Consider the following 26,790-nt stretch of genomic DNA (forward strand, 5'->3'; position numbering starts at 1 on the left):
TTTGTTGGCAACTGCTGTGAGCTTTAGTATAAGGAAACTTAAGCTTTCAATAAAATTTAAAAAATTAATTGAAATTCAGTTTTCTCGATTCTTATTCTGGCAATCTTTGCATATTTCTCGAAGAACCAAAATCTCAGATAAGGAATCTGAATAAAGATTTCCAAAACTGTAAGAATTTTTTTGGTGATATTTATCTTATATCTATGTATGAGAAGACTATTAACAATATCCATTCAAGGAATGAGAAAAATATAAAGATTATCCTCTTGGCATTCTTATAATTACAGGTATTGCAAAGTCAAAACAGTTGTACAAGTGAGGTTATGAACTGAATTGTGTAGATGATTAATGTCATCTGGATTATACTTAGGCTCTTACTGGTGAGGAAGTGATTAAGAGTATTTAGTGCATCATTAGGATTATCTAGATGCTTAATCCAGCAGAAATCTCTGTCTTCTGGATTAAGTTTTCATTTTCATTGGTGCAGAAATTCATATTATGTTTTTCTTGAAATATGTTTATATATATATGCTAAGTTTACAGTGTAGTTATGAGATAATGACAAGGGAATTTTATATAGCAGACAACTGCTGCTATCTTGTCCCTAACTCTAAGGCTATATATTATTGTCTGAAACAGTGAGTTCTGTGCTTGATTTTTCTTGAGTTATGGGATTAAAAATCCAAGTTTCTAAAAAGAAAAAACTTACTTCCCCATGCCAGAGACTAGCTCAGGAACTGGTTGAAGAAATACTTAGAAAAGTTCTTCTAGTCAGCAACTAGAATCAGACTTAAAATTTTTCTTTGGGTGCATAGTGTTGTGGATGCAATTGCCATTTCCATAGGACTACATAGGCCTTGAAATGAATATTACTTATATTAATTGTATAACTTAAAAAAATTGTACAATTAACATAAGCAGCATTCATAAATTTGTACATAGTGACAGCTCTCACAGCAAAACTGCATGCTGTAATTATGGCAAGCGATGCATCGAATGGAGCATGCTCAGTTGCACTGAAAATTGGTCTATGGGAGTGGGAGAAAGAGAGAAAACAAGGGAATTAAAATAAAACACTTTAAGCTACTAAAGTATGGAGTAATTATTCTCATTTTATGTGAAAACATGCTGTTGTATTTCTTGTCTTCATCCCATTTCTTTTCCATTGATGCTTCTTATGTTAATAGTGCCAATCTTGAGCTCTGCTAATGTTCAGTTGGAGTTTGCTTAAGTAGCTGACTTTTTTTAACTGTGAAAACACCAAGGGTCTTATTTATCCCTATCTGGCATGAAATTCTATCATCTTGTACTATCATTTTATTTTTGTTTAAACCAGTAAGAATACAGTTTGATTGCCTTGATCCTAAATCACCAGCCCATTCTGTTGTCGATTCCCATAATTAATTTACCATCTTCACTGAAAAGTGTTCTTAAATAGCTGAATATATTTTACTTGTTCCATAGGTTCTCTGTTGTGAATACATTTGAAGTTTTTTGCATTCCTGCTTGCTTTTTATAGTTTGGTGTTTTTGTTGCTGATTTTCATACCAAATTTGTTACAGCTGTTATTCAATATAGTAAAGAATCTTGGAGACTCTTGCACTGCATTTGGTATCTTTTCTTATCTGCATAAAGCAAAGAGCTAAGTTTGATATCTCTGATCTTGATATCAGGTTTGATGTCACTTTCTTTCATAATGTGAGCTATATAGATGTTGAATAAGAGTGAAGATAATGTGTGCCCTTGTCTTACACCCGATTTTACATCAAACTATCTTCCTGTACTTTCTTCATTCTAACTTGCTGACATACAACTTAAATATAGACTATATATTGCTCTGTGTAATGTTCCATTTTACCCCATATAATTTTATCCTTTTTGAAAAGCTTTTTTGTTGGTATCTTGTCTTATGCTTTTTCCTGATATACAAAACCAAAGTACAGGTCCTTGTTAGATTGCCACGATTTCTCAGCTTTTGTCATAGTGAGAAGCTGATCCTCACAATCCTTGTTTTAGCTTGAACCTAGTTTGCTCTTCTCTGACTTCCTTCCACAATTTCTTTAGCATTTTCTCAAATATGTTTCTATAAATTTTACCTGGAACTTAATAAGGAAATGACTATTTGAATTCAATGTTCTGACCAGGCCTTTTGAATTATGCATTGTAGCCACAACAAAACTTTTATATCTCTATACTTGAGCATTTCTGATTGATGATTTTCAATCTCAAGTATTGTATGTTTTCTTGATTGCATTCCACTTGAATATATTTGCCACTGTTCTGTCACTTTTTGTTTCATTTAACTATCTTTCAAAGTAATTTTAATAAAGAGATGTAAGGACAAGAAATTGAGATCTATCTATCTAACCTGTGAGACTAAATTAAGGAGCTGTGGATTTCTGAGTTTGGTATATAGGAAAAAAGCAGATACTTTAAAGGGCAGAGGAAGTCTAAAGAATTGCCACCAAATTATTTGCCTCTGTCATGCTTCTCTAATATTACTTTATAGTGTACAACATTTTCTCTCTCTCAGTTTGATATATGCAGCTGTGAACTCCTCATTAAGGATAGCAGTCTCTAGTGATAAGACTTACACTTTGGCTATTCAGAACTGTATTTTTTAAGGAAAGCGGTATTTTTTCCAGGTTGATATATAAATGCTCCTTTACACTCTAAATGATTGAAATATTTGCAATATCATTAAATTCTGCAGTTTGAATTATATAAGATTTTTTATTAATGTGGTTTCCACTCGTGAAAAAATTTGTTTGCAAATCTATAGTACATTCATATCATGGGTGGGGTAAGTTTTTTCTTTTTTTATTAATTTTATATATATTTTTAAATTTGTATTTATTTATTTATCTTACAAAGTCTAGAAACCCTGCTCTAGAAACTAAACATAGAACATTTCAAGCCACATTAAGGCTCCAATAAGCTGGACAGTGGTCTCATACTGGGTAATGAAATTCATATCCCACTAAAAGACATTCACAAACATCCATGGCATGATTCAAACTTCACATTTGCAGTGAATTTCATTACCCAGTATGAGACCACTGTCCAGCTTATTGGATCCTTAATGTGGCTTGAAATGTTCTATGTTTAGTTTCTAGAGCAGGGTTTCTAGACTTTGTAAGATAAATAAATAAATACAAATTTAAAAATATATATAAAATTAATAAAAAAAGAAAAAAAGAAAAAACTTACCCCATCCATGATATGAATGTACTATAGATTTGCAAACAAATTTTTCATGAGTGGAAACCACATTAATAAAAAAAAAAAAAAAGAAGTTTTGTTCATTTTAGTGTGAGTATAAATAACTAAAGTAGGTCTTTCATTTAGACTGTGCTATAACAAATATTATAATAAACTCACTTTTAAAAACATACTATAAGTGCCTCATAGTATGGATATTATGCTGAAGGATATTTATTATAAAAGTCCTTCCATCATAATATACTATTTCCTTCATTTCCATGAGTTTCTATAGTATTTACTGAAAATTATCTTTGAGAGATTGAACAGAGTTGCTCATAATTTGTATATAGATAGCAAATGACAATCTCTGAACAGCAATATAGCACAAAACTAAACATACACACGTAAACCACAGTAATTAAATTTTTAATAAGTAAATATTTTGTGCTAAGTATCTTAGGACATCATTAGTACAGTTTCAAACAATACTAGGAATAACATACAGTTATGGCGCATGCTTACAATGGAATCCCACTATGCGTGCAGTAGCGTGTTATAGAATTAAATTAAAATCAATATATCTGATAAAAATAAATTAGATTAAATTAAATGTTGCATTCTCCTAACAAACTCTCACCTTTGATGCTACCTGGGATTTACGAAGTTCCATGTTCCTGTAAGATGTCTTTCTATGGACAGACAGGAAGATATCCTATTAGTTAACACATCTCTGGACATCAAGACCACACTGTCTTATCAAGCCGCCACAAATCTGGCCTTGCACAACGCTGAGTTGAAAACCCAAACCATAGGATTGAATGGAAAAACACTAAACTTCTACATAGATCCTTATATAAACATGAGCATTTATATAAAGAAAGTGCTGAAGCATTATGTCAGAGATCAATTTAAACTGTACTGATGATGTCCTAAGATATTTAGGACAAAATATTTACTTATTTAAAAATTAATTACTGTGGTTGTAATTAATGTGTATGTTTAGTTATGAATACTCCACAGGTTTTACTATATAATAGAATATAGCACAAAGGTCTAGTGGTTTCCAAGCGGAACAAGGAATGCTTCCTTGTGTTGTTGTTGTTGTGGCAATTTAATACTATTACAAATAAGATTACAGTATCAATGAAACATTTCCATAAAATATATTTCCTTCATTCCATGAATATGAATTCTGGTAAAGGAAATTTTTGAACAAAATGACTGGGTAGTAGATTTTGACTTTTCCTAATTAGCTATTTCCTCTGAAGCCAAGGTAAGATAGCAATTTGTTTTCAGAGAAGTAAACATTTTAATTTTCTTTGAATTTCTTTCACACTGGAAATTTTATGGAAGATTTTTACTTAAATTGATAGAAAAAAAATTGTTTTTATTTAGTCTGATTTTTACATTTTATAAATTAGGTTGATGCTGCTGTTGTGGAAGTAGGCATAGGTGGTTTATATGACTGTACTAATGTAATTCAGTAAGTTTTTATATAATTTTGCTTTAATGTTTAAAACCTAATTTTGGAAACAGTTATTAAAAGTAAGATGTATTTTATTTAAATTAATTTTATGCATTATTTTAGCTAAACTATTATTATTACTGCCATAGACCATAGACCCGGGAGCTGGGAACCCATCGAGGGCTACCACATATCACATACACACCAGCTGTCATAACTTTTCTTGAATTAATTTGTACTGCCTCCATTCACTACCTCTGAAGCTGAAAAGTTCTGATAAACACCTAGAACAAAAATGATATTAAAGTAACTGATATAATTATAAGAAAGAGCATATATTAAAATCCTTTAACCATCGTGTTTCATCAAATTGTAATAATTTGTTCTTTTTCTTTTAGGATATATAAGAAGACATGTCAGAGGTTTTGAAGAAATTTGAAGACACAGAAGTGCTGGCCATCATCAAGTTTTTCGTGCTGCAAGAAAAGTCCAAAATTGAAATTCATCAAACTTTATGTGAGACTTTAGAAGACTGTGTTCCAGCATATCCAACAGTTGCCAGATGGGGTGGCCAAGTTTAAACCTGGGCATCCTGAGACAACAGATGCTCTCAGGTCAGGAAGACCTTCCATAGTGATCACACTTGAAAAATCAGTGCAGTTCGTGCCATGATCCTTGATGATGACAACTTTTTATGTTGAGCCCATAAATGAGAGGTTGGTAGATCAACCTATAGTACATTAGTACCGTGTACGGGTCAAAAACATTGCAAAGACTCTGGGGATATCCGGGGAAAGAGTTGGGGTCATTATCTACCAACATCTGGACATGCAGAAGCTCTGCAAAGGGGATCACAAATATTTGAATGCTAACCAAAAGAAAGAATGTATGCTGTGATCTCAAGGGATTTGGAATCATATTGAGAAATCAGGTACAAATCTTTTGGTTCATATTGTGACTGTTGATGAAACATGGCTTCATCGCTATGACCCAGAGACCAAACAACAGTCAAAGGAGCAAAGACAGAAAGATTCTCCATGGCCAAAGAAGGTCCGAACCCAAAAGTCAGCAGGGAAGATTCTTGCCATTGTCTTTTGGGATATGGACGGTGTAATCCTTACTAAGTACCTCAAAAGAGGTGAAACTATTACAACAGCAGTTTATTCAACAGCTTTGAAGGAATTGAAACAGGTAGTGAAGGAAAAATGCTGTGGAAAACTGAGCAGAGGCATGTTGTTTTTCTGGACAACGCACCTACTCACACTGCTCGTGAAATCCAACAGACAATACACAATTTGGGATTTCAGTGTCTGCCTCATGCACCCTATTTGCCAGACCTGGCCCCCATCTGACTATTTCCTATTCCCAAATTTAAAGAAACACTTGAAAGAAACAAAATTTACCACAGATGATAGTCATATCATCTGTTTTATTTCATAAATTTTGTTCATAAATTTTATTCCTTTCAAGTGTTACTGGGAAAGATTTTTTTTTCTCAGAGGATTGCAAATGATGGAGCAGTGTTGTAACACTTCATGTGGAATATGTAGAATAATGTGTAAGTTACATGGTTCTATCTCAATTTCTCCACTTTTTAGCGCACCCTCGTATTTCTGCAACCTTTCCTGGCACAAACACATTTCAACTATACCATGAAACTTGGTATACTTATATTTGCACACGATACTACTTCACACCTTCACTGCCGCTAACTGTATACAAATCACGAATCTGCCCACCCATGGAATATTGCTCCCATATTTGGGGTGCTGCACCAAATCCTCTCTAAGGTTGCTTAATTCTATCCAGAAGAGGATGATCAAGTTAATTAATGATCCCCCTCTCACATATCCACTCCAATCCCTCTCTCACAGACGTTCAGTTTCTGCCTTGTGCCTCTTTTACAGATTCTTTCATGGACAGTGCTCTGCTTAATTGGCCACTATTATTTGTCCACTTTCCTCCAAAATCATTAGAACAAGAGCCACTGCTATCCAATATCCTTTTACGGTCCATTTTGAAACTCACTGAACCAACTTCACCACTTTCTCTTTCATTCCATTTACTTTTCTTCTTTGGAACAGCCTCCCCAATTCTGTCTTCCCCAAATAATACAACCTCCAGTTCTTCAAACAAAATGTGAACAGATTTCAGATTTCCTATATATCAGGAAAAGGCACAAGATAAGATGCAAAGAGAAAAGCTGTTTAAAATGCTATAGTCAAATGTAGCGAACAAGCAATACATAGTCTATATTTGACAATTTTCTTCATTTGAACCTGAAGCCTGTTGGTTGTAGATTTGAACCTGAAGCCCGTTGTTTGTAGAGCAGGTATGCTAACCACTCAGCCAACTAAGCCAGATATGAATCATGGTATGAAGGAAAGTAACATATTAAACTTGATATCAGAATTGGAGATATTCATCAGAGCTCTTTACTGTAGGCAGATGATGATTATAAGTTGAGTAACTGCTATAAAGAAAAAATTGTTATGGACTACAGAAATAGGCAGGAACATGGAAAATATTATCTACATTCTCAGTGGAAAACCTATAGAATTCTACAAGATAAACATTTCAGCTATTTGGGCACCGTTTTCTTTCTTTCTTTCTTTTTTTTTTTTTAATTGAAGATGACAAATTAAATATAGAAATAGACAATAGAATAAGCAAAGCTGGTATGATGGGGAGCCAGTTGAATAAATTTATGTAGAATAAGAAATAAGTTAGCCAGAACATTAAAACTAGCAGTATACAAGGCAGTGTTCAAACCAGATTTAAATTATGGATCTGAGAGTTGTTTTACAAATGAAACAGTTGGTCAGACACTAGAGACCATAGGTATGAGAGTTCTAAGAAAAATTAGGATAGTGAACAGATAGCATCAGTGGTGGCAGATTCATATTAAAAATGAAGGTATTAGGAAAGAACTTGACATTGTTATTGTGAACAGAGCTAATCCCGGGTAGTGTGTTCACATAAACTGAATGGAGAAAGAAAGGCTAGTGAGACAAGAGATTTTAATACTAAGATGTGCCTGATTAAAAAAAAAAAAAAAAAAAAAAAAAAGTTAGGCAAACCAAGAACTAGGTGGTTTTTAGAGAAATGTTGTTAGAAGACTGAAATATAACATTTGACAATGTTGGAGTCATGATTAATAATAAACTAATTTGAAGGAAAATTGTTGATGGGAATAGTATAAACTTAATTTTGTAGTAATATATTGTTTTATTTCCCTTTTTATACTTAATACAATCGCTTCACTTCCCTAATTTTTCTCAGAACTCGCATGTGGTCTCAATTCTCTGATCCATTGCTTCATTTCTAATCCAGTCCTCAGATCCATAAGTTAAGGTTTGAACACTGTTTTGTAATCAGTTACTTTAGTGTTTTGCATATTTCACTGTTATTCCATGTAAATTAAATCAATTCCCTCCCTACAATATTAGTTTTGCTAATTCTGTCATCTATTCTCTATTTAATTTACTGTCTTCACTAAAAATTGTGCCTAAATAGCTGAAATGTTTTACTTGCTCTGTAGGTTTTCATTCAGAATGGAGCTCGTGTTTTCAGTATTCCTGCCTATTTTCATAATAGTTTGTCTTTTTTTTAGTGATGATTTTTCATGCATATTTGTTATAGCAGTTAATCAATTTTATTAATAATCCTGTAAACTTGTTCTCGATTTATGTAGAAGTATAACAACATCTACTTAAAGTAAAGAGCCGATATTAACATCACAAATTTTGATATCAGGTTTAACGTATCTTTCTTAATGTGGTCCATATATAAGACAAATAACAGTGGAGGTAGTGTACATTCTTGTCTCACACCTGAATTTACTTCAAACTATCTTCTCGTACCTCCTTCCATTCTAACTACCAACTTGGAAAACTCAGGCATATACTATGTATTGTTTGATATAATGTCTCATTTACTTGATGTAATTGGCATTTTAAACAACTTTTTCTTTTGGCATCTTGTAATATGCCTTTTCCTAATCTGTAATATTTAAGTATATATTCTTGTTAAATTGCAATGATTTCAACTGTTTGTTCGTTTATTTGTAAAGTTGAAAATCTGATCATGACTCTTTCTTTCTTATCTGAAATATTCAGTAGGAAATTTCCTCTGTTATTCTCACATTATTTTATTTCCCTTTTTATACATTAGTGCTATGAGAGCTCCACTCCAGTCATCTGGAATATAACCTTCTGAATTATGCAGTGCAGCCACTGCTTCTTCACTTTTTATCTTCATATTTGATCATTTCTGGTTGATTATCAACTTTTTGAGATGCCTGCCCATATTTCAGGTTTTTGATGTTTTTTTCCTACCTCAATATATTGATATGTACTCTTGATTGCATTCCTCTTGAATATTTTTTACCACTATTCTGTCAATTCTCATTTCATTAAACAGTATTTTAAAGTAATAACCTATAAATAGCTAGGATATCTTTATCTTCTGTTTTCATATCACTTATGATATATTATTCCTTTTACAGTACTCCTTTCATTTCTCTAAGCTCTTTTAATAGATTCTAAAATGTTTTTGGGATCTTCTGATATTTTCTGAAATATTCTTACCAAAGTGTTTCCAGGACTCACAATAATGTTTTGCAGATGAACAACACTAAATTCGTGTTGTTTATATTGTTATTACAAATTGTCAATGACACCTAAGCCTTTATATATATATGTTCCTAGGACTTCTGTTCGACTACTTTTACATTCTGCTTTGCTTTCTTGCATTTTTCTTTGTATTCTCCCAGAGAACATACTCACTTTTTAGGAACTTTCAATACTTTCTTCAGTACCATGACTACCTGTTTAATATTCTCTGTTCACTGTGGAGTTCTGATTTTTTTTTTCTATCATTGCAGACAACTTCATCGTATGCTCTGTGACTGAATCAGTCAATATTTTCACCAGCTAGTGAGTCTCTCATCTCCAAGATTTGATTATTGTTTTCAGACTCATTTTTATCCAAATAATATTTCTGTTTGAGTCTACAGTTTACTTTTGACATTTTGACAGCTGTGCAATTTCAAGTCTTTATAAAACGTTTTAACCCCCCCCCCCCCAGTATGTTAGTCATCTTTATCTTGCTCAAAATTGTTTCCTGTCCTGTTTATAATCTTGTGTCCTGGATCAGCATGAAGATAGCACTATACACAATAATGTAACCAGTGAGATTTTCTTCATTCTTGTGTCTTCACACCATGTAAATTTGTGCACATCTTTATTTTGGAACATTAATGATAGCTAGTCCATGTCATGCAAAGAAATTCAGCAAGTACTTAACCATTATTATTAGCTTTGCTCTTTTCTTGAAAATTTCTGAAAATATTTCTATGCCTGGTAATCATTTTCAACTCTGCTGTTTAGATCTCCAACAAGGACCAACTTTTATTTTATATTACTGCCTTTTCTAATCACTTAAACTCCCTCTAAATAAGTCTCATTGTCCAACTCTCCTTTTTCATGTGTGTCCACATCACTCTACTTGATATGGGGGGGGGGTGCCATTCAAGATTATCTTTGGGTTTGGTATTGAATACTGTAGCTATTATGTTCTTTCCTGAATAACATCTCGTAATTGCAATTTAGAAGAATATCATCTGTTTTTAATTCTTTGTTTCATTAATGTTGATGTACTTCTCTAAACAGAATCAATATCTACCCGGATAATGTTATCATATAGCTGTTTTTTTTTTTTTTTTTTTTGTTGTTTTTTTCTACATCCAGCACCTTTGCTAACTCTTTCACTACCATTTAATGCTAACAATGTGAAGTTCCTTTCTCATATTCTTAATTTTTTGATAATTCCACCATTGATGTGTCATCCGAAAGGACACCATTAGTAGAATCGTGTTAAATGTTTCCCAAATAATTGAAGACTGGAGACCAGTCTATCAAATCATTTGTTTTATTCCTAATCCATCTCTCAGATCCATTGGTTTTTAGCCTATTTAGATATTTAAAAGTTGTAACAAATTTGGTTTTTGTCAGTGTGTTTGTTTTTATTATATTCATGAGGTGCTTATCAAGAAGGGCTTGCATTAAAAAGAGTTGAGAAGCACTACTGTAGCATGTAATGCCATAATATTTTAAATCATTGCAGTATTCTACCCGACAGTTAATATCTCATCTTCTCTTCCATTAAAGTGTTATTAGGTCTTGGAAATAACTTTTCATTAAAAGCAGCTAATTCTATCACTGTAGTCTGCTTTGTCACTCGGTGCATGTGTTCTTTGGTCAATTTGTCTGTTTTTCAGGAGGAAAACCCGAGTTTCTATGTGGATAAAATAAGCTCTGGATAATTGTTGCATCCTAGATGGAATTCAAACTTAAGTCTTTTCATTCCAAAGGTTTCAGTTTGCATAGTCTGCCAACTATCTAAATCTAAACATCAGAACATTTTGATTGCTGAAAAATAATTGCAAAAAAATATGAAAGGGCCTGTTAAAACAAGCCATTTCATTTTTTCATGGACTACATATCCATTTCAGCTATGTTGTCTATGAAGCAGTATGCAATGAAATCAATACCACCTTTATCACAAGTTGCCCCAGTCCTGAAAATACATCAGGCTGAAACTTGTTTGCTTACACTTGAATAAAGGATTAAACCAAGTATATTATTTCTTGGTATCTTTAATTTATAGTATAACCAAGTGAAATAAACTTTCAACAACTATCTCCAATCCAGAGTATTTTAATAATAAGGTTTGACACCTTATGGCAAATCATATAGGACAAATATGATTTTTGCATTACTTCAACCTTGGTATCACCTCTTAGTTTGGCTCAGACTGATGAGACTTCAATAAAGGTCGAAACCAGTCTGTGTAGTACCCCTTCTCATAATGCATAGTATTATACATTCGAAAGGAGATGTGCTTTGCATTATGGGATACTAAGGCAAGTGATGTGAAGTCATACCACTTTTAATACGAGTTGCCCCAGCTCTGAAAAAAAATACTTCAGGCGCAAACTTGTTTGCTTACACTTGGATAAAGGATTAAACCAAGTATATAATTTCTTGGTATCTTTCATTTATAGTATAACCATGTAGAAAAACTTTCAACAAAGCCAAATGGTAATATATAAAAATAGTCCAAAAACTGGTTATATTCTCAGTTAACCTCATTAAGTATAAATTTTGAGATTAAACTTTTCTTTTGAGGGGTGCTTAAGGGTCAAAGCTGTATAACTGAAAGGAGACCTCCACATAGCCTTTAAAGGAATGCGGAGAACCGACCAGGGCTTCTGACCTAATGTCCAATCCTCACCTTCTTGTGGTGCACCCTGTTGGGTATCTACCTGGATACTGAATAAACGAGGATGGGCTGGAAATTTGGGATTTAGCCGACCGAATTGTATTTTTATTGGAAAAAAAAAATGATGGTACAGCATTACAAAATTTCATGCCGGCTAGGGGGTTGCCCTTTTAAACAACGCCCCGTTGTTTTCACCAGGGAACCAGGGCAAACAGCGAAAAGTCAGCTACTGGAACAAATCTGAAAACACACCCCAACTCAACATCACCAGAGTTAAAGATCAGTACTATTAACATAAGAAGCCTGGAGGGCAAAGAAATGGAACTAGCTGAGGAATTAGATAAGTACCAGATCGACATAATAGGGGTGACTGAACCAAAAAAGACAAAAACTGGTGAGATCTTTCTGAGCAATAAATACAAAATGTTATATTCAGGAAATGACAGTCAAGGAAAAGAAAGCGTAGCCATAGTATTCAACACAAAATACGAAGCTAATCTTCTTGAATGGCAGGCAGTGTCAAGTAGTGTGATGTGGGCAAACATCAGAATGGGGGAATTGGACAATGAGACTTATTTGGGCCTATGGACCCACAGAAGGATCTACTAAGGTAGAAGTGGAGAAATTTTTTGATGCTTTAGAGAAAGCAACTGACACAATGAAAAAGGAAAAGTTAGTCCTTGTTGGGGATCTAAATAGCAGAGTAGGAAATGATTGTCAGGTCAGACACACAAAAATATTTTTGGAAAATTTGGATAAAAGAGCAAAGCTAATAAGCTGACTTATTTGCCAAGAAAGCATATCAAAAGTTCCTGGCAAATAAGTCAGCTTGTGCTCTTAGAGAATACAGAGACAAATGTAAGAAAGCTAAACAATATGTAAAACTAGCTAAACAAAAGTCATGGGAGGATTCTGGCAGGAATAAAAAAAATACATTGGCAAAATATTCTGGAGGTTGTTGAAGAACCTTAGGAATGGAGGAAAGAGTGCTGTAAAAGGAGTTAGAGATGATAAAGGTGACATGAAAACAGAAGAAAAAGATATCCTTGAAGTATGGAGTAATTACTTTGAAAAACCTAAATGAAACAAGCAGCAATGACAGCACAGTGGTAAAAAACGCCGATTAGGCATGCAGTCAGGAATACATACTTGAAGTAGAAAAAGCCATCAAAGGCTTGAAGTGTGGAAAGGCAGTAGGAGTAGATGATATTCGACCAGAAATGCTGAAGTATGGTGGTATAAAAGTCTTACAATGGCTGCACTACATAGTTCAGAATGCCTGGATAGAGGGACAAATTCCTGATGATTGGAGTAGAGCTCTAATAGTACCCATATATAAAAAGGGAAATAAAACTGAATGTGAGAATTACAGAGGTATTTCCCTACTGAGTATTCTGGGCAAGATTTATGCCAGTATACTTGAGAAATGGTTGAGAAGAATTGTGGAAGAAAAAGCTTGGTGAAGAACAAGCTGGATTCAGGCCAAATAGAGGCTGTCAGGATCAGATCTTCACTTTACGACAAATAGTTGAGAAAGCATGGAAATATAACAAAGATCTGTATTTAAGTTTTGTAGATCTGGAAAAGGCATACGACAAGGTGCCAAAAGAGAAGCTATTCAGTACGCTACAGTTATATGGTGTCAATGGGGCATTATATCAAGCAATACTTAGTCTTTATTTGATTTGTAAGTCAGCAGTTAGAATTGAATTAAGTACAGGAAGATGGTTTAATGTTAAATCTGGTGTGAGACAAGGATGTATTTTATCCCCTATGTTATTCATTATCTATATGAATCACATTATGAAGGAAAGTGGTATTAAACATATCAAAATTGGAGATGTTAATGTCAGCTCTTTGCTTTATGCAAACGATATTATACTTCTAAATAAATCCACTAAAAGTCTGGAAGATTCACTGACTAAATTGAATAACTGTTGTAATAGATATGGTATGAAGGTCAGCAATAAAAAGACAAAGACAATGAAAATAGGCAGAATCATTGAAAATGTCAATTGTGTTGTGAATGGAGAACCGGTGGAACAAGTAAAACATTTCAACTACTTAGGCACAATTTTTAGTGAAGATGGTAAATTAAATATAGAAATAGACAACAGAATCAACAAAGCTGGTATGGTGGGAAGTCAATTGAATAAATTCATATGGAATAAGAGAGAAATTAGTCGGAACACTAAATTAGCTGTATACAAGACAGTTTCAAACCTGTTTTAACTTATGGATCTGAGAGCTGGGTAAGAAGTAAAACACTTGACCAAAGACTAGAGACCGCAGATATGAGAGTCCTGAGAAAGATTAGAGGCGTGAACAGATGGCATCAATGGCAATATCATATTAAAAATGAGGATATTAGGAAAGAACTTGACATTGTCAGCATCCAGGAATGCGTTAGCAGAGCTAATCTCAGATGGTATGGTCACGTAAATAGAATGGGAGAGGAAAGATTAGCAAAACAAGTGTTCTCTGCCAGGTTGGCAGGAAAATGACCCAGAGGAAGACCAAGATATAGTTGTATTGATAAGGTACAAAGTGCCTTAGATGATAGAAATATAAGATCTGATAATGTTGGAGTCTTGACAAGTAACAGACTGATTTGGAGGAAAATTGTAGATAGGAAGTTAGTAATGATGTAAATTTTTCATGTAGTACTATCATATCCTGTACACCCCTTGAGGGTACATGGCAGGAATTTGATGATGATGATGATGAACCTTTTTTGTTTCACATTATTTTCCCGTTTTTTTTAATTGATCTAATTACTTGAATAAATAAACCCATTAAAATAATTATAATGTTTTTTTAGATCACCTTTAGTTGTGGGTGTAACTTCACTGGGTTTGGATCACATTGGTTTATTAGGGGACACACTTGACAAAATAGCATGGCAGAAGGCTGGAATATTTAAACATGGAGTACCTGCATTTACAGTCCCTCAACCTGAAGGAGTAATGCCTGTTCTGCAAATGAGAGCTGCAGAAATTGATGTAAGATTTTATGTTCATAATTTAATATTTTCTTTAATAAATCTTCCTTATGTTGCATGATTTTTAATTTTGCCAGCAATGGAATTCTTTTAATGAGTTTGAAATTTATTTCATGATATGTAAATTTATTTTATATATTCCTGCCAAGTGTGTATCTTATAAAAGTACTGAGCCATCAGTACTGTTTCCTTCCATAGTTGTAGCTTGCATCCAGATAATAGAAAGGAATGAGTAATAACTAGTCCATTTCCAGAGGACAGACAGATTCTGGACATGGACTAACTATTAACAATTTATTTTTTTAATAATAATAAAAAAAAAAGACAGATTTTCTATGAAACTATACATTTCTTATGAACCATGTGTCATTGAACCCAATCATAAACATTTGCTTTTGGTATCTGTAGTTTATTCATGTATAACTCTTTGTGGAGAATATATAGAATAATAAGTTACATGGTTCTATCTCAATTCCTTCATGGTTATTATCACAATTTTGCAGCACACCCTCATATAGTACATTGGTAACATGGGTGAGCCACAGATGAGATAATCTGGGAATCTTGCCCTAGAGACCAGACATAATAATTTTCAAACCACTCCAGTAAGCAGGGTGGTTATCTCACAGTGGGCTGCATAGTTCCTCTCCCAGTAACAATATCCACAAACATCCATGGCCATGTGGAATTTGAACCCAAGCTAACAGAGATTGTCCCCTGGAATAGTATCTCTGCTTATTTAGTATTCTGCCACTTATTTAAAGAGAATTTTTTTTCATTCTGTTGTGAAAGATTGTTATTATTATTATTATTATTAACTTAAGAGAAATACTAAATTCATTAATTGAGTTCACTGTTGATTGTATATGAATACACACACACACACACACATACACATTTTTGTATTATTTCATCATTGCTAAAATGCAAAGATTAGAATGCATCCTTGCATTTTAACATAAGTCTTCCTTTTGAATGTGTGAACTGTCTTCACAAAAGAAATATTTAATGAAGCCATGTTAGAAATTAAGGTGTAATTTAAGAGTCATAAATACTAAAAAAAAAAATAGTGGTTATCATTGCATGATGCCAACTACAGAACTAAGGTTTTTTCTTCTGATATTGTTATTCCTACACATCATGATGATAATCATATTTTCATTATGATGCATGGAACATTAATTAAAATCTCTGATTACTTAAACCCATTCTATAAGTTTATAACTGAAAATAAAATTTCCCTTATTTCATAAGTGCTGTTTCCTGTATAATAAAACTATTATAATTTATATATATATGTATAAATCTTTTCTTTTTATAGTGTTCCCTTCAGTTGGCACCTCCATTAGAAACTTATGAGTGCACTCAGTCATTACAGTTAGGGGTTCCTGGAAAGGTTCAGAATTTGAATGCCTCCTTAGCTCTTCAGCTGTGTCGAGCCTGGCTTCTTCGTTACAACGTATTAGGTATTATATATTATTGTGAAGAAAACTGAAGAGTAATTAAATTATTCTTCTTTAAACATCAAAGTAAAAAAAAATAATAATAATAATAAATAAATAAATAAATATACGTTTTTGAAATATGCCCTGTGTTGGCTGAGTAGATAGCACCATTGCTGTTCAGCCTGCATGATATGGGTTCAGATCCCACTGTGGCATAGATGTTTACTAATTTTTTTTAGGTGAAAGGTAATTTCCATCACCTGTTTGAGGACATTGCTTCATTTAATGGAAATCTGCCATGGCCTTTGAATTGTTTTGTATCTAATCTCTAGGGTAGAATTCCCAGATTATCTGATTTTTAGCCTGTCCTTAATATTAATGTCCTATTATTTACTTTCATAATGTATCCTATTCATTTACATCACTTAAAGGATATATCCTTAATGTTTCATAAGTGCTGTTTCCTGTAATAAAACTATTATAAAGTGTTTTTTTTGTAAATCTGTTTTCATTTTTGGGCTGTCATAAGCATATTTACTTAGAATTATTTAATTATGCTCTTCATTTGTTGAGAAAATATTTTAAGAAGTCTATGAAATATTGTGCTAACCTTTATAAGTAACTTAGTACTCATCAGAAAAATAGATGCTTTAATTTGAATATCTTTAATCTGGCAAGTAATACAGAGAATTAAATGCTGGGCTGAGTGGTTAGCATACCTGCTCTCTGCAAATAGGCTGTAGGTTCAAATCCCACCATGGGCATGGATATTTGTCATTGTCTTTAGATAGGAGATGAATTTCATTGCCCAGTATGAGACAACTGTCCCACTTACCTGCAGACCTGAAGGGACTTGAAAAAGTTCCATATTTGGTCTCTAGAGTAAGGTTTCTGCACTATTTATGTAAAAATTAGAAGAAAAAAAGAATAATCCTTAGCCCACCACAGTACCAAATATACTATAAATTTCTAAATAATTTTTCGTGGGTAGGAGCAACATTAAAAAAAAAGAAAGAAATTAGATTTTGACTCAATACCCTTACCATCCTTACCATCCTGTAATATGCAGTTATCATAGTTATGTTATACTAGTGTAGCGATGAATGAATGAGGATTGGCCAGCAATTTGAGACTTAACTGACTTCATTTATTCTGTACTAGTTGAAACTGTATGTGCATTGATTGTAAAACCTAATCAGTTATCATGCCAGTTGAGGTGTTGTGTATCTGGTTTATACAACCAGGCAACACCTCGGTAGTACCCTGCTGTTTTTGTTAGAGAACCAGAGTAAACAATGAAAAGTCAGCTACTGAACAACCTTAACTGATGTTACTGAGACTAAGAAGAAAACAGGCAAAATGTCTCTCTAAATAATAAATATAAGGTGATTTATCCGGGAAAAGGATGGATTAGCTATAAGTATTCAACAACAAACCTGAAGATAAACTTCTCGAATGAAAGTGTTTAGAGATTGTTTATTTTATTTCATCTCTATAAAGAGATTTTTTTACTCCTAGTGTTTATTAAATTACACAAGGGTTCAATTTCGATTGGTACAGTGACTTTAACTATTTCTTTTAGAATCTGGAAAATCACTGACTCAAGACCAAATAAAAAATAAATTATGTACATTTAATGAAACTAAAACAATATATACACTTTGAATAAAATTATATAACTACAAGAAAAAAAAAAAAAAATCGGTCCAAGGCCTTCTAAAGTAAATCTACACTTGAGAGATTTTCTTATCCAAAAATATTAAAATTATTCATTCTCTGACTCATTCTGTTATTGGATTGTTTGACATATATTTAATCATGTCTACCAGACTAAACACTTGTTTTCACAACAACGAAAATGTTCAGCAAAGTCAGTTTCTTTGATAGTCCCTTTCTGAAAGTATAAAAATTTTCTTCTTCTTTTCCATGGGATCCTTTTTTATCTCCTTTATGTAGCATATAGTATTATTCCTCCTGTCTCACTGAAGTATAAATATTCTTACTTCTTGAAGCTCTGTTTCACGCACAATTTACTAATTTTTGTACCAGAGAAAGAAGTTTCTTGTACTACTTCATAAACAACATATCTCAGTTGAGCTTTTCATGTTAAGCCACTTTACAGTTTCAAATTTCACCAATTACTTCTTCCATAGTAATTCAGTGTCCTTAAGACAAAAGATGAAACTTTCCATTCAGCGCTTTCTCAAATGTTCGGTTAGAATGCTGACTGCAATATCTTCTTTTATTTAATAAATACTTGTTGATAGTCTAACTCCTCCAGTTTAAAGGCTCACGGTTATTATTATTCATGACACCTCCAAGGAGTCCGAAGACTCATCACGGGAGGACACCTACAGCTGTCTCAACTACTACACCGAACCCCTACTACGAATCAACGCCATCTACCGCCCACTTCCACTACTACCACAACTAGTATTTTTTGTCTGTAAATTGCGTGTGTTCTGAAGGGTCAATTTGTCTGTATGCAGGATGAAAAACCCGAGTTTACGGGAGAAAAAGCCCTGCTACATCTGTTTTCTTGACAGGTTCTAGTTGAGAAGTAAAGGAATATTTTGAGTCATTAAAGGGGATAGCAGTTAAAAAGAAAAGCTGGTTCTATTGGATATCTAAATAGCAGATTAGGAAATGAATCCCAGATATAGAACTGTTTGGGGAAAATTTCTAATAGGTGGCTGAATTGACAGCCATTTTTACATGCCCACAATTCCAGTCTATTCAAATCATTCTTGATACAAAGATAGGCAGGAATGTCTGTCTTTGCATCAGCAGCAAATAACTGCTAGGATTCTGCTCAGATCATGTATTACTTATTACTAACATTATATTATAACATAAAAAAATGTATTATCAATGAAAATGGTTTTCAGTTTCAATGTAAGGTAGAAGTGTGTACAGGAGATTTGAAATTGGAAGTTATTACCATCTGTTTTTGAGCACTGAGAATAAGAATGAACATCCTATTGAAAAAAAAAATGTACTAATGTTTTGAAAATAATTAAAAATTGAATAATTCTCCTTTGTGAATTATAGACTGAAATATACAAATATTATTAGTAAAGAAACTGAGGGAATTTTGGGGAAACACATTATTTGAAATAGAAAGTTATTACCACCTGCTGTTGAGCCCTGAGAATAAGAATGAACATCCTATTGAAAAGAAAAATGTATACTAATGTTTTGAAAAGAATTGAAAATTGAATAATTCTCCTGTGTGAATTGTAGACTGAAATATACAAATGTTATTGTGAAGAAACTGAGGGAATTTTGGGAGAACAGAGCAGTGTGACAAAATCTGAAGAAATATTGAATAATTTGGTAGGGTAGCATGCTGAAGCATCTGCAATGATTTTGAAAACAAACTTTCATTGTAGACACAGGAAATTTAAGAAGCAATCTGTGAAAGAAATCATATAAAAGGCTCCTGACTAATAAGTCAGCATGTACTCGTAGAGTAACATTTTTCAACTCACAGTACACTGAATGGATTGTCAAGGCACACTATCAGTTTTTAAAGGAGAGATTTTATTTAAAAAACGAGTATTAATAGTGTGCTTAAAGTTTCAGTAACTGAAATTTTAATCATTTGTTATTTTTAAAACTTATGTTCATTATTATTCCAATTATTGAAATGGGGTATTGTTGAAAAAGATGTCATAAAAAAATTCTATGATATATTTCATTGGCCTCAAAAAAAAAAGGTCTCTCTCTTTCTCTTCCGACACCCTCTTTTTTGCAATGAAATAAAGAAAAATCAGATTCTGAATGAAATAATGTGCTTCATGATGAAAAATTTTAATGCTACATTAATCATTAATGTTTTCTATTTACAATAAGGATAAAGAGGGTAAGAGAAATTTTTTTTTAATATTAACATGAATAGAAATAAGAAACCTTTGCTTAAATGAAAATATCAATGGAAAACCTGTCAAGGTGATGTCTCATGATATCCCTTCTTCAGATGATTGACAGGCATTCCCTCAAGTCTCCTCCAGTGTTTGAAGCCATCACCTATTCTTGTCTTCAAGCCAAACCCACACAGATATGATGTAGAGCAATGGTTTCCAATCTTTTTCCACTTGTGTACCCCTTTTAAACTCATTTCTGTAATTTGTACCCCTTGTTTTTAAATACTGACACTTTTATTCAGTGCCTATCTTAATGTAACGCACTTACTTATACTCAGTGAATAATTGAACTAATAACGTCAATAACATCTAAGGTCAATGAAATTCCCTCAAAGTGGTATGCGTACCCCCGGGAGTACACATGCCACCGGTTGGGAACTGATGACGTAGAGAAAGGAAGGAGTGTTTTAATTACCTTCTTTATGATGGCAGAGTACTCCTGTCAGAGAGACAACCACAACGAGGCCATATCTGTTAATGCATGCTTCAGTTTCAATTCTCTGTCGTTTCTGATTTCTACTCTCACATCTGATTTCTTCAGCAGTTAATTCTGTTGAATCGTATGCACTTAATGTAAACAGATCTCTCACCAAGTCCAAGAAGATACCTCAAGTGACAGGAAATAGTTTTAGTGTTTTTGCTCAGTGGTAACAAACTTTGTAGAATTAAATCAAGATTTTTGTCCATTCTGCAACTTTTTTTCAGCTCAAACATTTTAACTTTGTTCTCTTTGTTGATTCTGGCTCCCCACAGTGTTAGTATTTCCTTAAAAGAGTTATCATGTTGGAGGCTTAATGGATTTTTTACAACACTCAAAAAGAATTAAAATAGAATTTAATTATTTTTGAGTGTTGTAAAAAATCCGTTAAGCCTCCAACATGATGTCTCACAGCACTTAAGCCTCTACACACGAAAACTTAAAAGAGTTAATTTTGTCAGTATAAATATATTTTCATTCTTTCCCTGCATACCCTTGTTCAAGCCTTGAGAGATTTATTGCACCTGGTCTATCACTAAGCAAGTCAGCCAGCTCAGACTCTTCAGACATGAAAAAGTTATGAGAAATTCACTTAATCGATGACTTCTCCCTCACCTCCTCCTTCCAGTCACTTTCTCATAGATGTTCTGTTGCTGCATTATGTCTCTTCTAGGTATTTTCATGGATACTACTCCTCTGGAATGGCCGCTACAATCTTTACACGTTTCTGTAATCATGTATAGACATGAGCAGTTGCTAGTCAATATCCATACATACATATATAGTTCAACTCTAAATGCATCAAACCAACTTCTCATCTTCTGCCTTTATTTCCTACACCTCTAGGAACAGTCATCTCCAATGACTACCATCTTCAAGTTTTTGAAAAAACACATCAACAAATTCCCCCTTCCATCTAACCACGTATCCACACGACACTGTCATGTCATAGCCCTTTGGACCTCTTGTGTGTTTATTCTTGTTAAAATGCTCCAAGCACTGTTCAGAGATTTTCATTCAAGTGCGTTTTTGATCTGCTTTGAGCAAGCACGGCACCCATCTTGTGCAAAGTTTTTTCATTTGCAATTCTTCATGCAAAATATATCCTACACGTTCTTTTGAAATGCCTATAGTCTCATCACGCACTTTGACTCGCCAGTCATCCAATACCATATCGTGCACTTCATTGATGATTTTTGGTGTTGACAATTATTAGATTTTTTTTTTTTTTTGGATGTCCTTCACGTGGATCATCTTCAAGGCTGGTACGGCCACGTTTAAACTCAGCAGCACATTTCTTAATTGTCTAAAATGAAGGAGAAGAGTGCTCATAAACTTTTATGAACTTCAAATGAAATTCTTTTGGCATTAAACCTTCTTTTACAAAGAATTTTATAACCACACGATACTCAATTTTATCCATTTCAAGGGATACAGACAGCACTTTTGCTTCAGACAGCTGTATAAAACAAACTACTTGATAGAATGACTTGCAATTTCACATGGATGCTTATGATAGATGTACCTACTTAGAAGAAAAAAAAATTTTTTTTCAGCTGAGAACTTTTCAGGCCACTCTTGAACGTTAACCTCAGTCATCCAATTTGGCATTATTTAGCAAAAATCAAAGCTTGCAATTTATACTGTTGTTGTTGCTCAAAGAACTTGGCATCTAAGTTTTCTATGATACTCCCAAAGTTGTAATGCCAAAGTTTTCATAACTTTCTAGTATTCTCATCAACTAAAAATCATAAAGAACTAATTGTTTCTTGTACAACCACTCTCTTCATTTCTGTAATAAATTGAAGTTTAGCATTTAAATAATCTTAATATTACTTTCTTAGTTTCTGACTTGATAAATGATTAAGATTGATATTAATTTTTTATTAAAACTATTTTAAGAAATTTTTCGTATTTAGAAATTTAAAGGATATGTAAATCTGATACAGTATTGAATACAGTTTACATATTTATTTATAATTTGAAAAAATTTTTGATTTGCATAAATTATAAAAAAAAATGAAGGCTAATTTTAATGATCACTCACATGTATCTTTGTGTGTGTGTGACTAACTTTTAAAAAGTTAATAACTTCATCATCATGAAATTCCTGTCATGTACCCTCAAGAGGTGTACAGGACATGAAAAATTTAATATTAATTTAATATTTTTTATTATTAAGTTAATAACTTTTAAATTTAATGTTTTAATTAATAATACCAAAATGGTTTGCTACTTTTATGTTTTTATTCTCTCAATAATGTGTAAAAAATATATTGGAAACTAAAAGTAGTCTAAACAAATATAGTAGGATTAGACTCAGGAAAAACTTGGAAATAATGAAATGCCCTCGTGCTCAAATGGTTCATAAGGTTGAAAATCACGTATGAGATCCATCTTGCAATTTGCAGGTACATAAGTATATGAGCATTTGAAATTAGGAATGTTATGCAACCTGATTAATGATTTCCAAACTTTATGCATTATTAAGCTTGATTCTGATTAAGAATGCTGTGTGAACATGTGATTTTGTTGGAGTCCTCAGAAAGGATTAAGATAGGAAATTATCCTCTGAATATGGCATAATTATTGGCCATAAAATTTATGCAGAACCTATCTGCTTCACCATGGAATATCTTTGAAGGTCTTGGAGTTTTCATTCTAGTATATAGGTGACTGGTGCTTGAATCTTTTTTTTAGTAAAGAAGAAGTGAACTTAGAAATCTCATGAACCTAACATGATTGAGATAATGAAGCTTTATATCTTGTTTATTGCTAGATCATGGTGGTTTTGTTTTGTGCATTTAATGTTTCCTTAATGATCTTCATCTTAATACATTAATTTTGGCTAAGTTGATGAAAAAAAACTGGCAAAAAGCACTGCTTCAGTTAACCTCACCATTGAAAAAAAAAAAAAAAACCATATCTTCTTAGTTGTTATGATGTCTGCACGGTTAGCCTAGTGGCTGTGCCCTTCGCAACCATATGCCTGGGGAAAGAGTGTCCCAGATTCGATTCCTGTCGCCGACGTGAGGAGCTTAAGGATCTTCCTCAGTCCACGCCCAAGTTAACCGGTCTTGGGCGTGGACAGCAGGTTTTTTCCCCAGTTTATCTGGGGTTTTTCATCCCGCAAGCAGGCAAACCGGCCCCGTGAATACACACGGATCTACAGCCATAAATACTTAACCCCCCCATGAGGGGACTCAACTCGCCCCAATAGGGACGGGGGAGGAAACTCCATACGAATAAATAAATAAAGTTGTATGGTTAACAAAAAAACAAAAGGTGGTATCTCATTAGTGTTTTATAGAAAAGGCATCTGTATGCATCTCTCATTAATACACTCAAAAACATATTTACATTTTACAAGATAAGAATCAGAAGAAAGAACTTGATCTTTTTATAACCAGTTCATCTTTAATAGTTATCAAAAAAAAGACATTTATGAATTATTACACAGAGAAAAATCACCTCCTACCACAATAGAAATATCTTTGTGATCTCAGTATTTCTGCCATATATTAATATGATTGCCACACACACAAAAGACTTAAGCACTCATCTGCACACCAATATGAACACTCCAAAGCCCACTTAAGACCCCCCCCCCCCCTAAAAAATATATATATATATATATATATATTTTCCAGACATATCCAAGTGTTTATACAGTATACTGTTCAGAGTAGTTGACTGCATAGGTCACTGGATGAAGATATGCAGTTCAGGAAGGATATAAATATAGCAGAATCACTCATCAGGCGAGTGATGTTCCATTGTTCGTGTTGAACTCATCAGTAGTTACTGTGCCTTATTTAGAGGCAAACTTTCTGTCCATCTTTTTGAGGAATTGAGGTTTAATACTGCATGACATTTGGAAATTAGCTGCCACCTTCAAGTAGTGAGAAAGAATTAACAAGATGTGTAATAAATGTGATGCATAAACAAAATATCTGCTTTAATATCATCTATTTCTAGTTTGATGGTTTATGTGATTTAAAGATTACTCAGAAAATATTCTGCTGAGATGACTGTTTATGCTTATCTTTGTGACAAATGTTAAGTTATTACACAGAATAACAGTTTGTTCTGAGAAAATTGCCATGTTTTAAAAGAGAAGCTGTAAACATACTTTTCTCAGGTTAGCTATAACACATTATGCTGAAGGTATATTGTTTCACTTATAATGCTATGTATTTGCATGTTGTAAGTTATTTATATTATATGTTAACTATTTTCAGGTATACAACAGTATAGGAAACTTATTCCTGAACCTACAATTCATGTTAACCAAAGCCATTATGAATGTGGATTACCACCATCACTAGCCCAGTGCTTTCCCATAACAGCTGAGTTTGCCCAAGGTAATTGAAATTCTTTTCTTAATGCTGCACTGATAATGCTGAATATGTAAGATTCTGGTGCAAGACGAGCATTAACCAATAAATAATAAAGTAAAAACAACGAAGAAGTAAGATATATGATCCAACAACAGTTTACCTTAAGACAGTGCTTCCCAAACTGGGGGCTGCAGGTTTTGTTGAGGGGGGGGGCATGAAATAATGAAAACAAATTTAAAATGTTTTAAGACTAAATAGGTTTTTTTTATCTTAAAAGAAAGATATTTAATTTTTATTATTTCTTTTTTGTTATTTTTTATATTTTAATGGAAAAAATCACACATTGGTATACAGGTTTGCAAATGTTGTTTCCTGCATATTTCGATGCTTAATGAATATTAGTAAATATATGCTTATACAAATATTTCTCCTGATATTGACTTTTTGTGTAGTAGTATTGAAACACATCCATCACATTAAATTGTTATTAAACTTCTTTTATGTTTTTAATTCTTTCTTTATTACTAATCGTTTTACGTTTCATCTGCTTATACTGCAAATGTACAATAACAATATATCTATCTATATAAAAATATGAGATAATGTGCCTTGTCAAATGTGTATGTAAGATGCTAAAAATGTAATATTCGCTGTGTATGTTTTGTATTGAATATAAATACAATGAATGTTATAATAATATATATCTATATTACGATTTTTTTTCGAGGGGGCCGTGAAATATTTTAATTTTTCCAAAGGGGGCTCTGACATCCAGAAGTTTGGGAAGCACTGCCTTAAGAAGAGTAAGAAGCTAATGATATTAGTTTCTGCCAAGAAAGATAAATGCCCCATGAATAGAGAGAGAGAGAGAGATCTGATTCTGTATGTTAACAAAGATAAGGGAAGGTAAATTGAAATTTTTTTTCCAAGAAAGAAGTCGCCACTTTGTTTGGATAGAATGGAAGATAACTATGTTAAACCTCTTCCATTGATATGAAGATGTTTTTTAAACACTGGTTTTAGAGGATCTTGAAGCTTGGAATGTTTGTGCTTCAAGGCATGTCAAATGACTAGGAGAGATGGAGTGTGTGCTGTTATCAGCAAAACTATGATGGAGTTAAAAGTTCATTGAGAATGTCATTTGTGCATAGGAGGAAGAAGAGAGGGAACAAAAAACAGTCTTAGGGTACTCCACTGGTGATGCAATCCAGAGGGAACCATCTACCATGACACAGAGTGATAGACCAGAGAGAAAAGTGGCTACCTTGTTACAGATTTTGAAAGTAGACCAAAGAATGTCAGTTTGCTGACATCCTTTGGTCTACTTTCTGATCCAGCCCTAAGGCTGTACCCAAAAGTATTGGCTTCATGGCAACAGTGCTATTTTAAAGTAAATTCATTGCTATATATTTTTTTAAGAAAATTGGATTAAAACATTTAGTTCCATTTCAAATAGATTATGATTTCATTTTCAGAAATATTGTAGATGACAGGATATCAAACTCAAATTGGCTTTCTGTGCCTTCCAGACTACGCAAGTTGTTTTAACTTAAACTTTATCTTGTGGTCTGAATAAAATCTGACAGCCAATTTGAGTTTGATATCTTTGATCTACAGTGGTCTATCAACGAAATGTATGAAAGCAAC

The 26,790-nt window shown here is 33.1% G+C and overlaps 1 protein-coding gene across 1 annotated transcript in view; it reads left to right on the top strand.

Annotated features, from left to right (window-relative positions):
• The window catches only part of LOC150092299 (folylpolyglutamate synthase, mitochondrial-like), a 110,232-nt gene that overhangs the window by 43,773 nt on the left and 39,669 nt on the right, over positions 1–26,790 (top strand). Inside the window, exons 6-9 of the mRNA XM_090414970.1 lie at positions 4,626–4,687; positions 14,775–14,955; positions 16,276–16,420; positions 25,045–25,167. Of these exons, the coding sequence (XP_090271096.1) occupies positions 4,626–4,687; positions 14,775–14,955; positions 16,276–16,420; positions 25,045–25,167 (511 nt within the window). The remainder of the gene's footprint in view (positions 1–4,625; positions 4,688–14,774; positions 14,956–16,275; positions 16,421–25,044; positions 25,168–26,790) is intronic.

Source organism: Typopeltis vanoorti, chromosome 26, assembly GCF_054136105.1.
Source record: "Typopeltis vanoorti isolate ZY-2024b chromosome 26, IOZ_Tvanoo_1.0, whole genome shotgun sequence".
Lineage (NCBI taxonomy): Eukaryota > Metazoa > Arthropoda > Arachnida > Uropygi > Thelyphonidae > Typopeltis > Typopeltis vanoorti.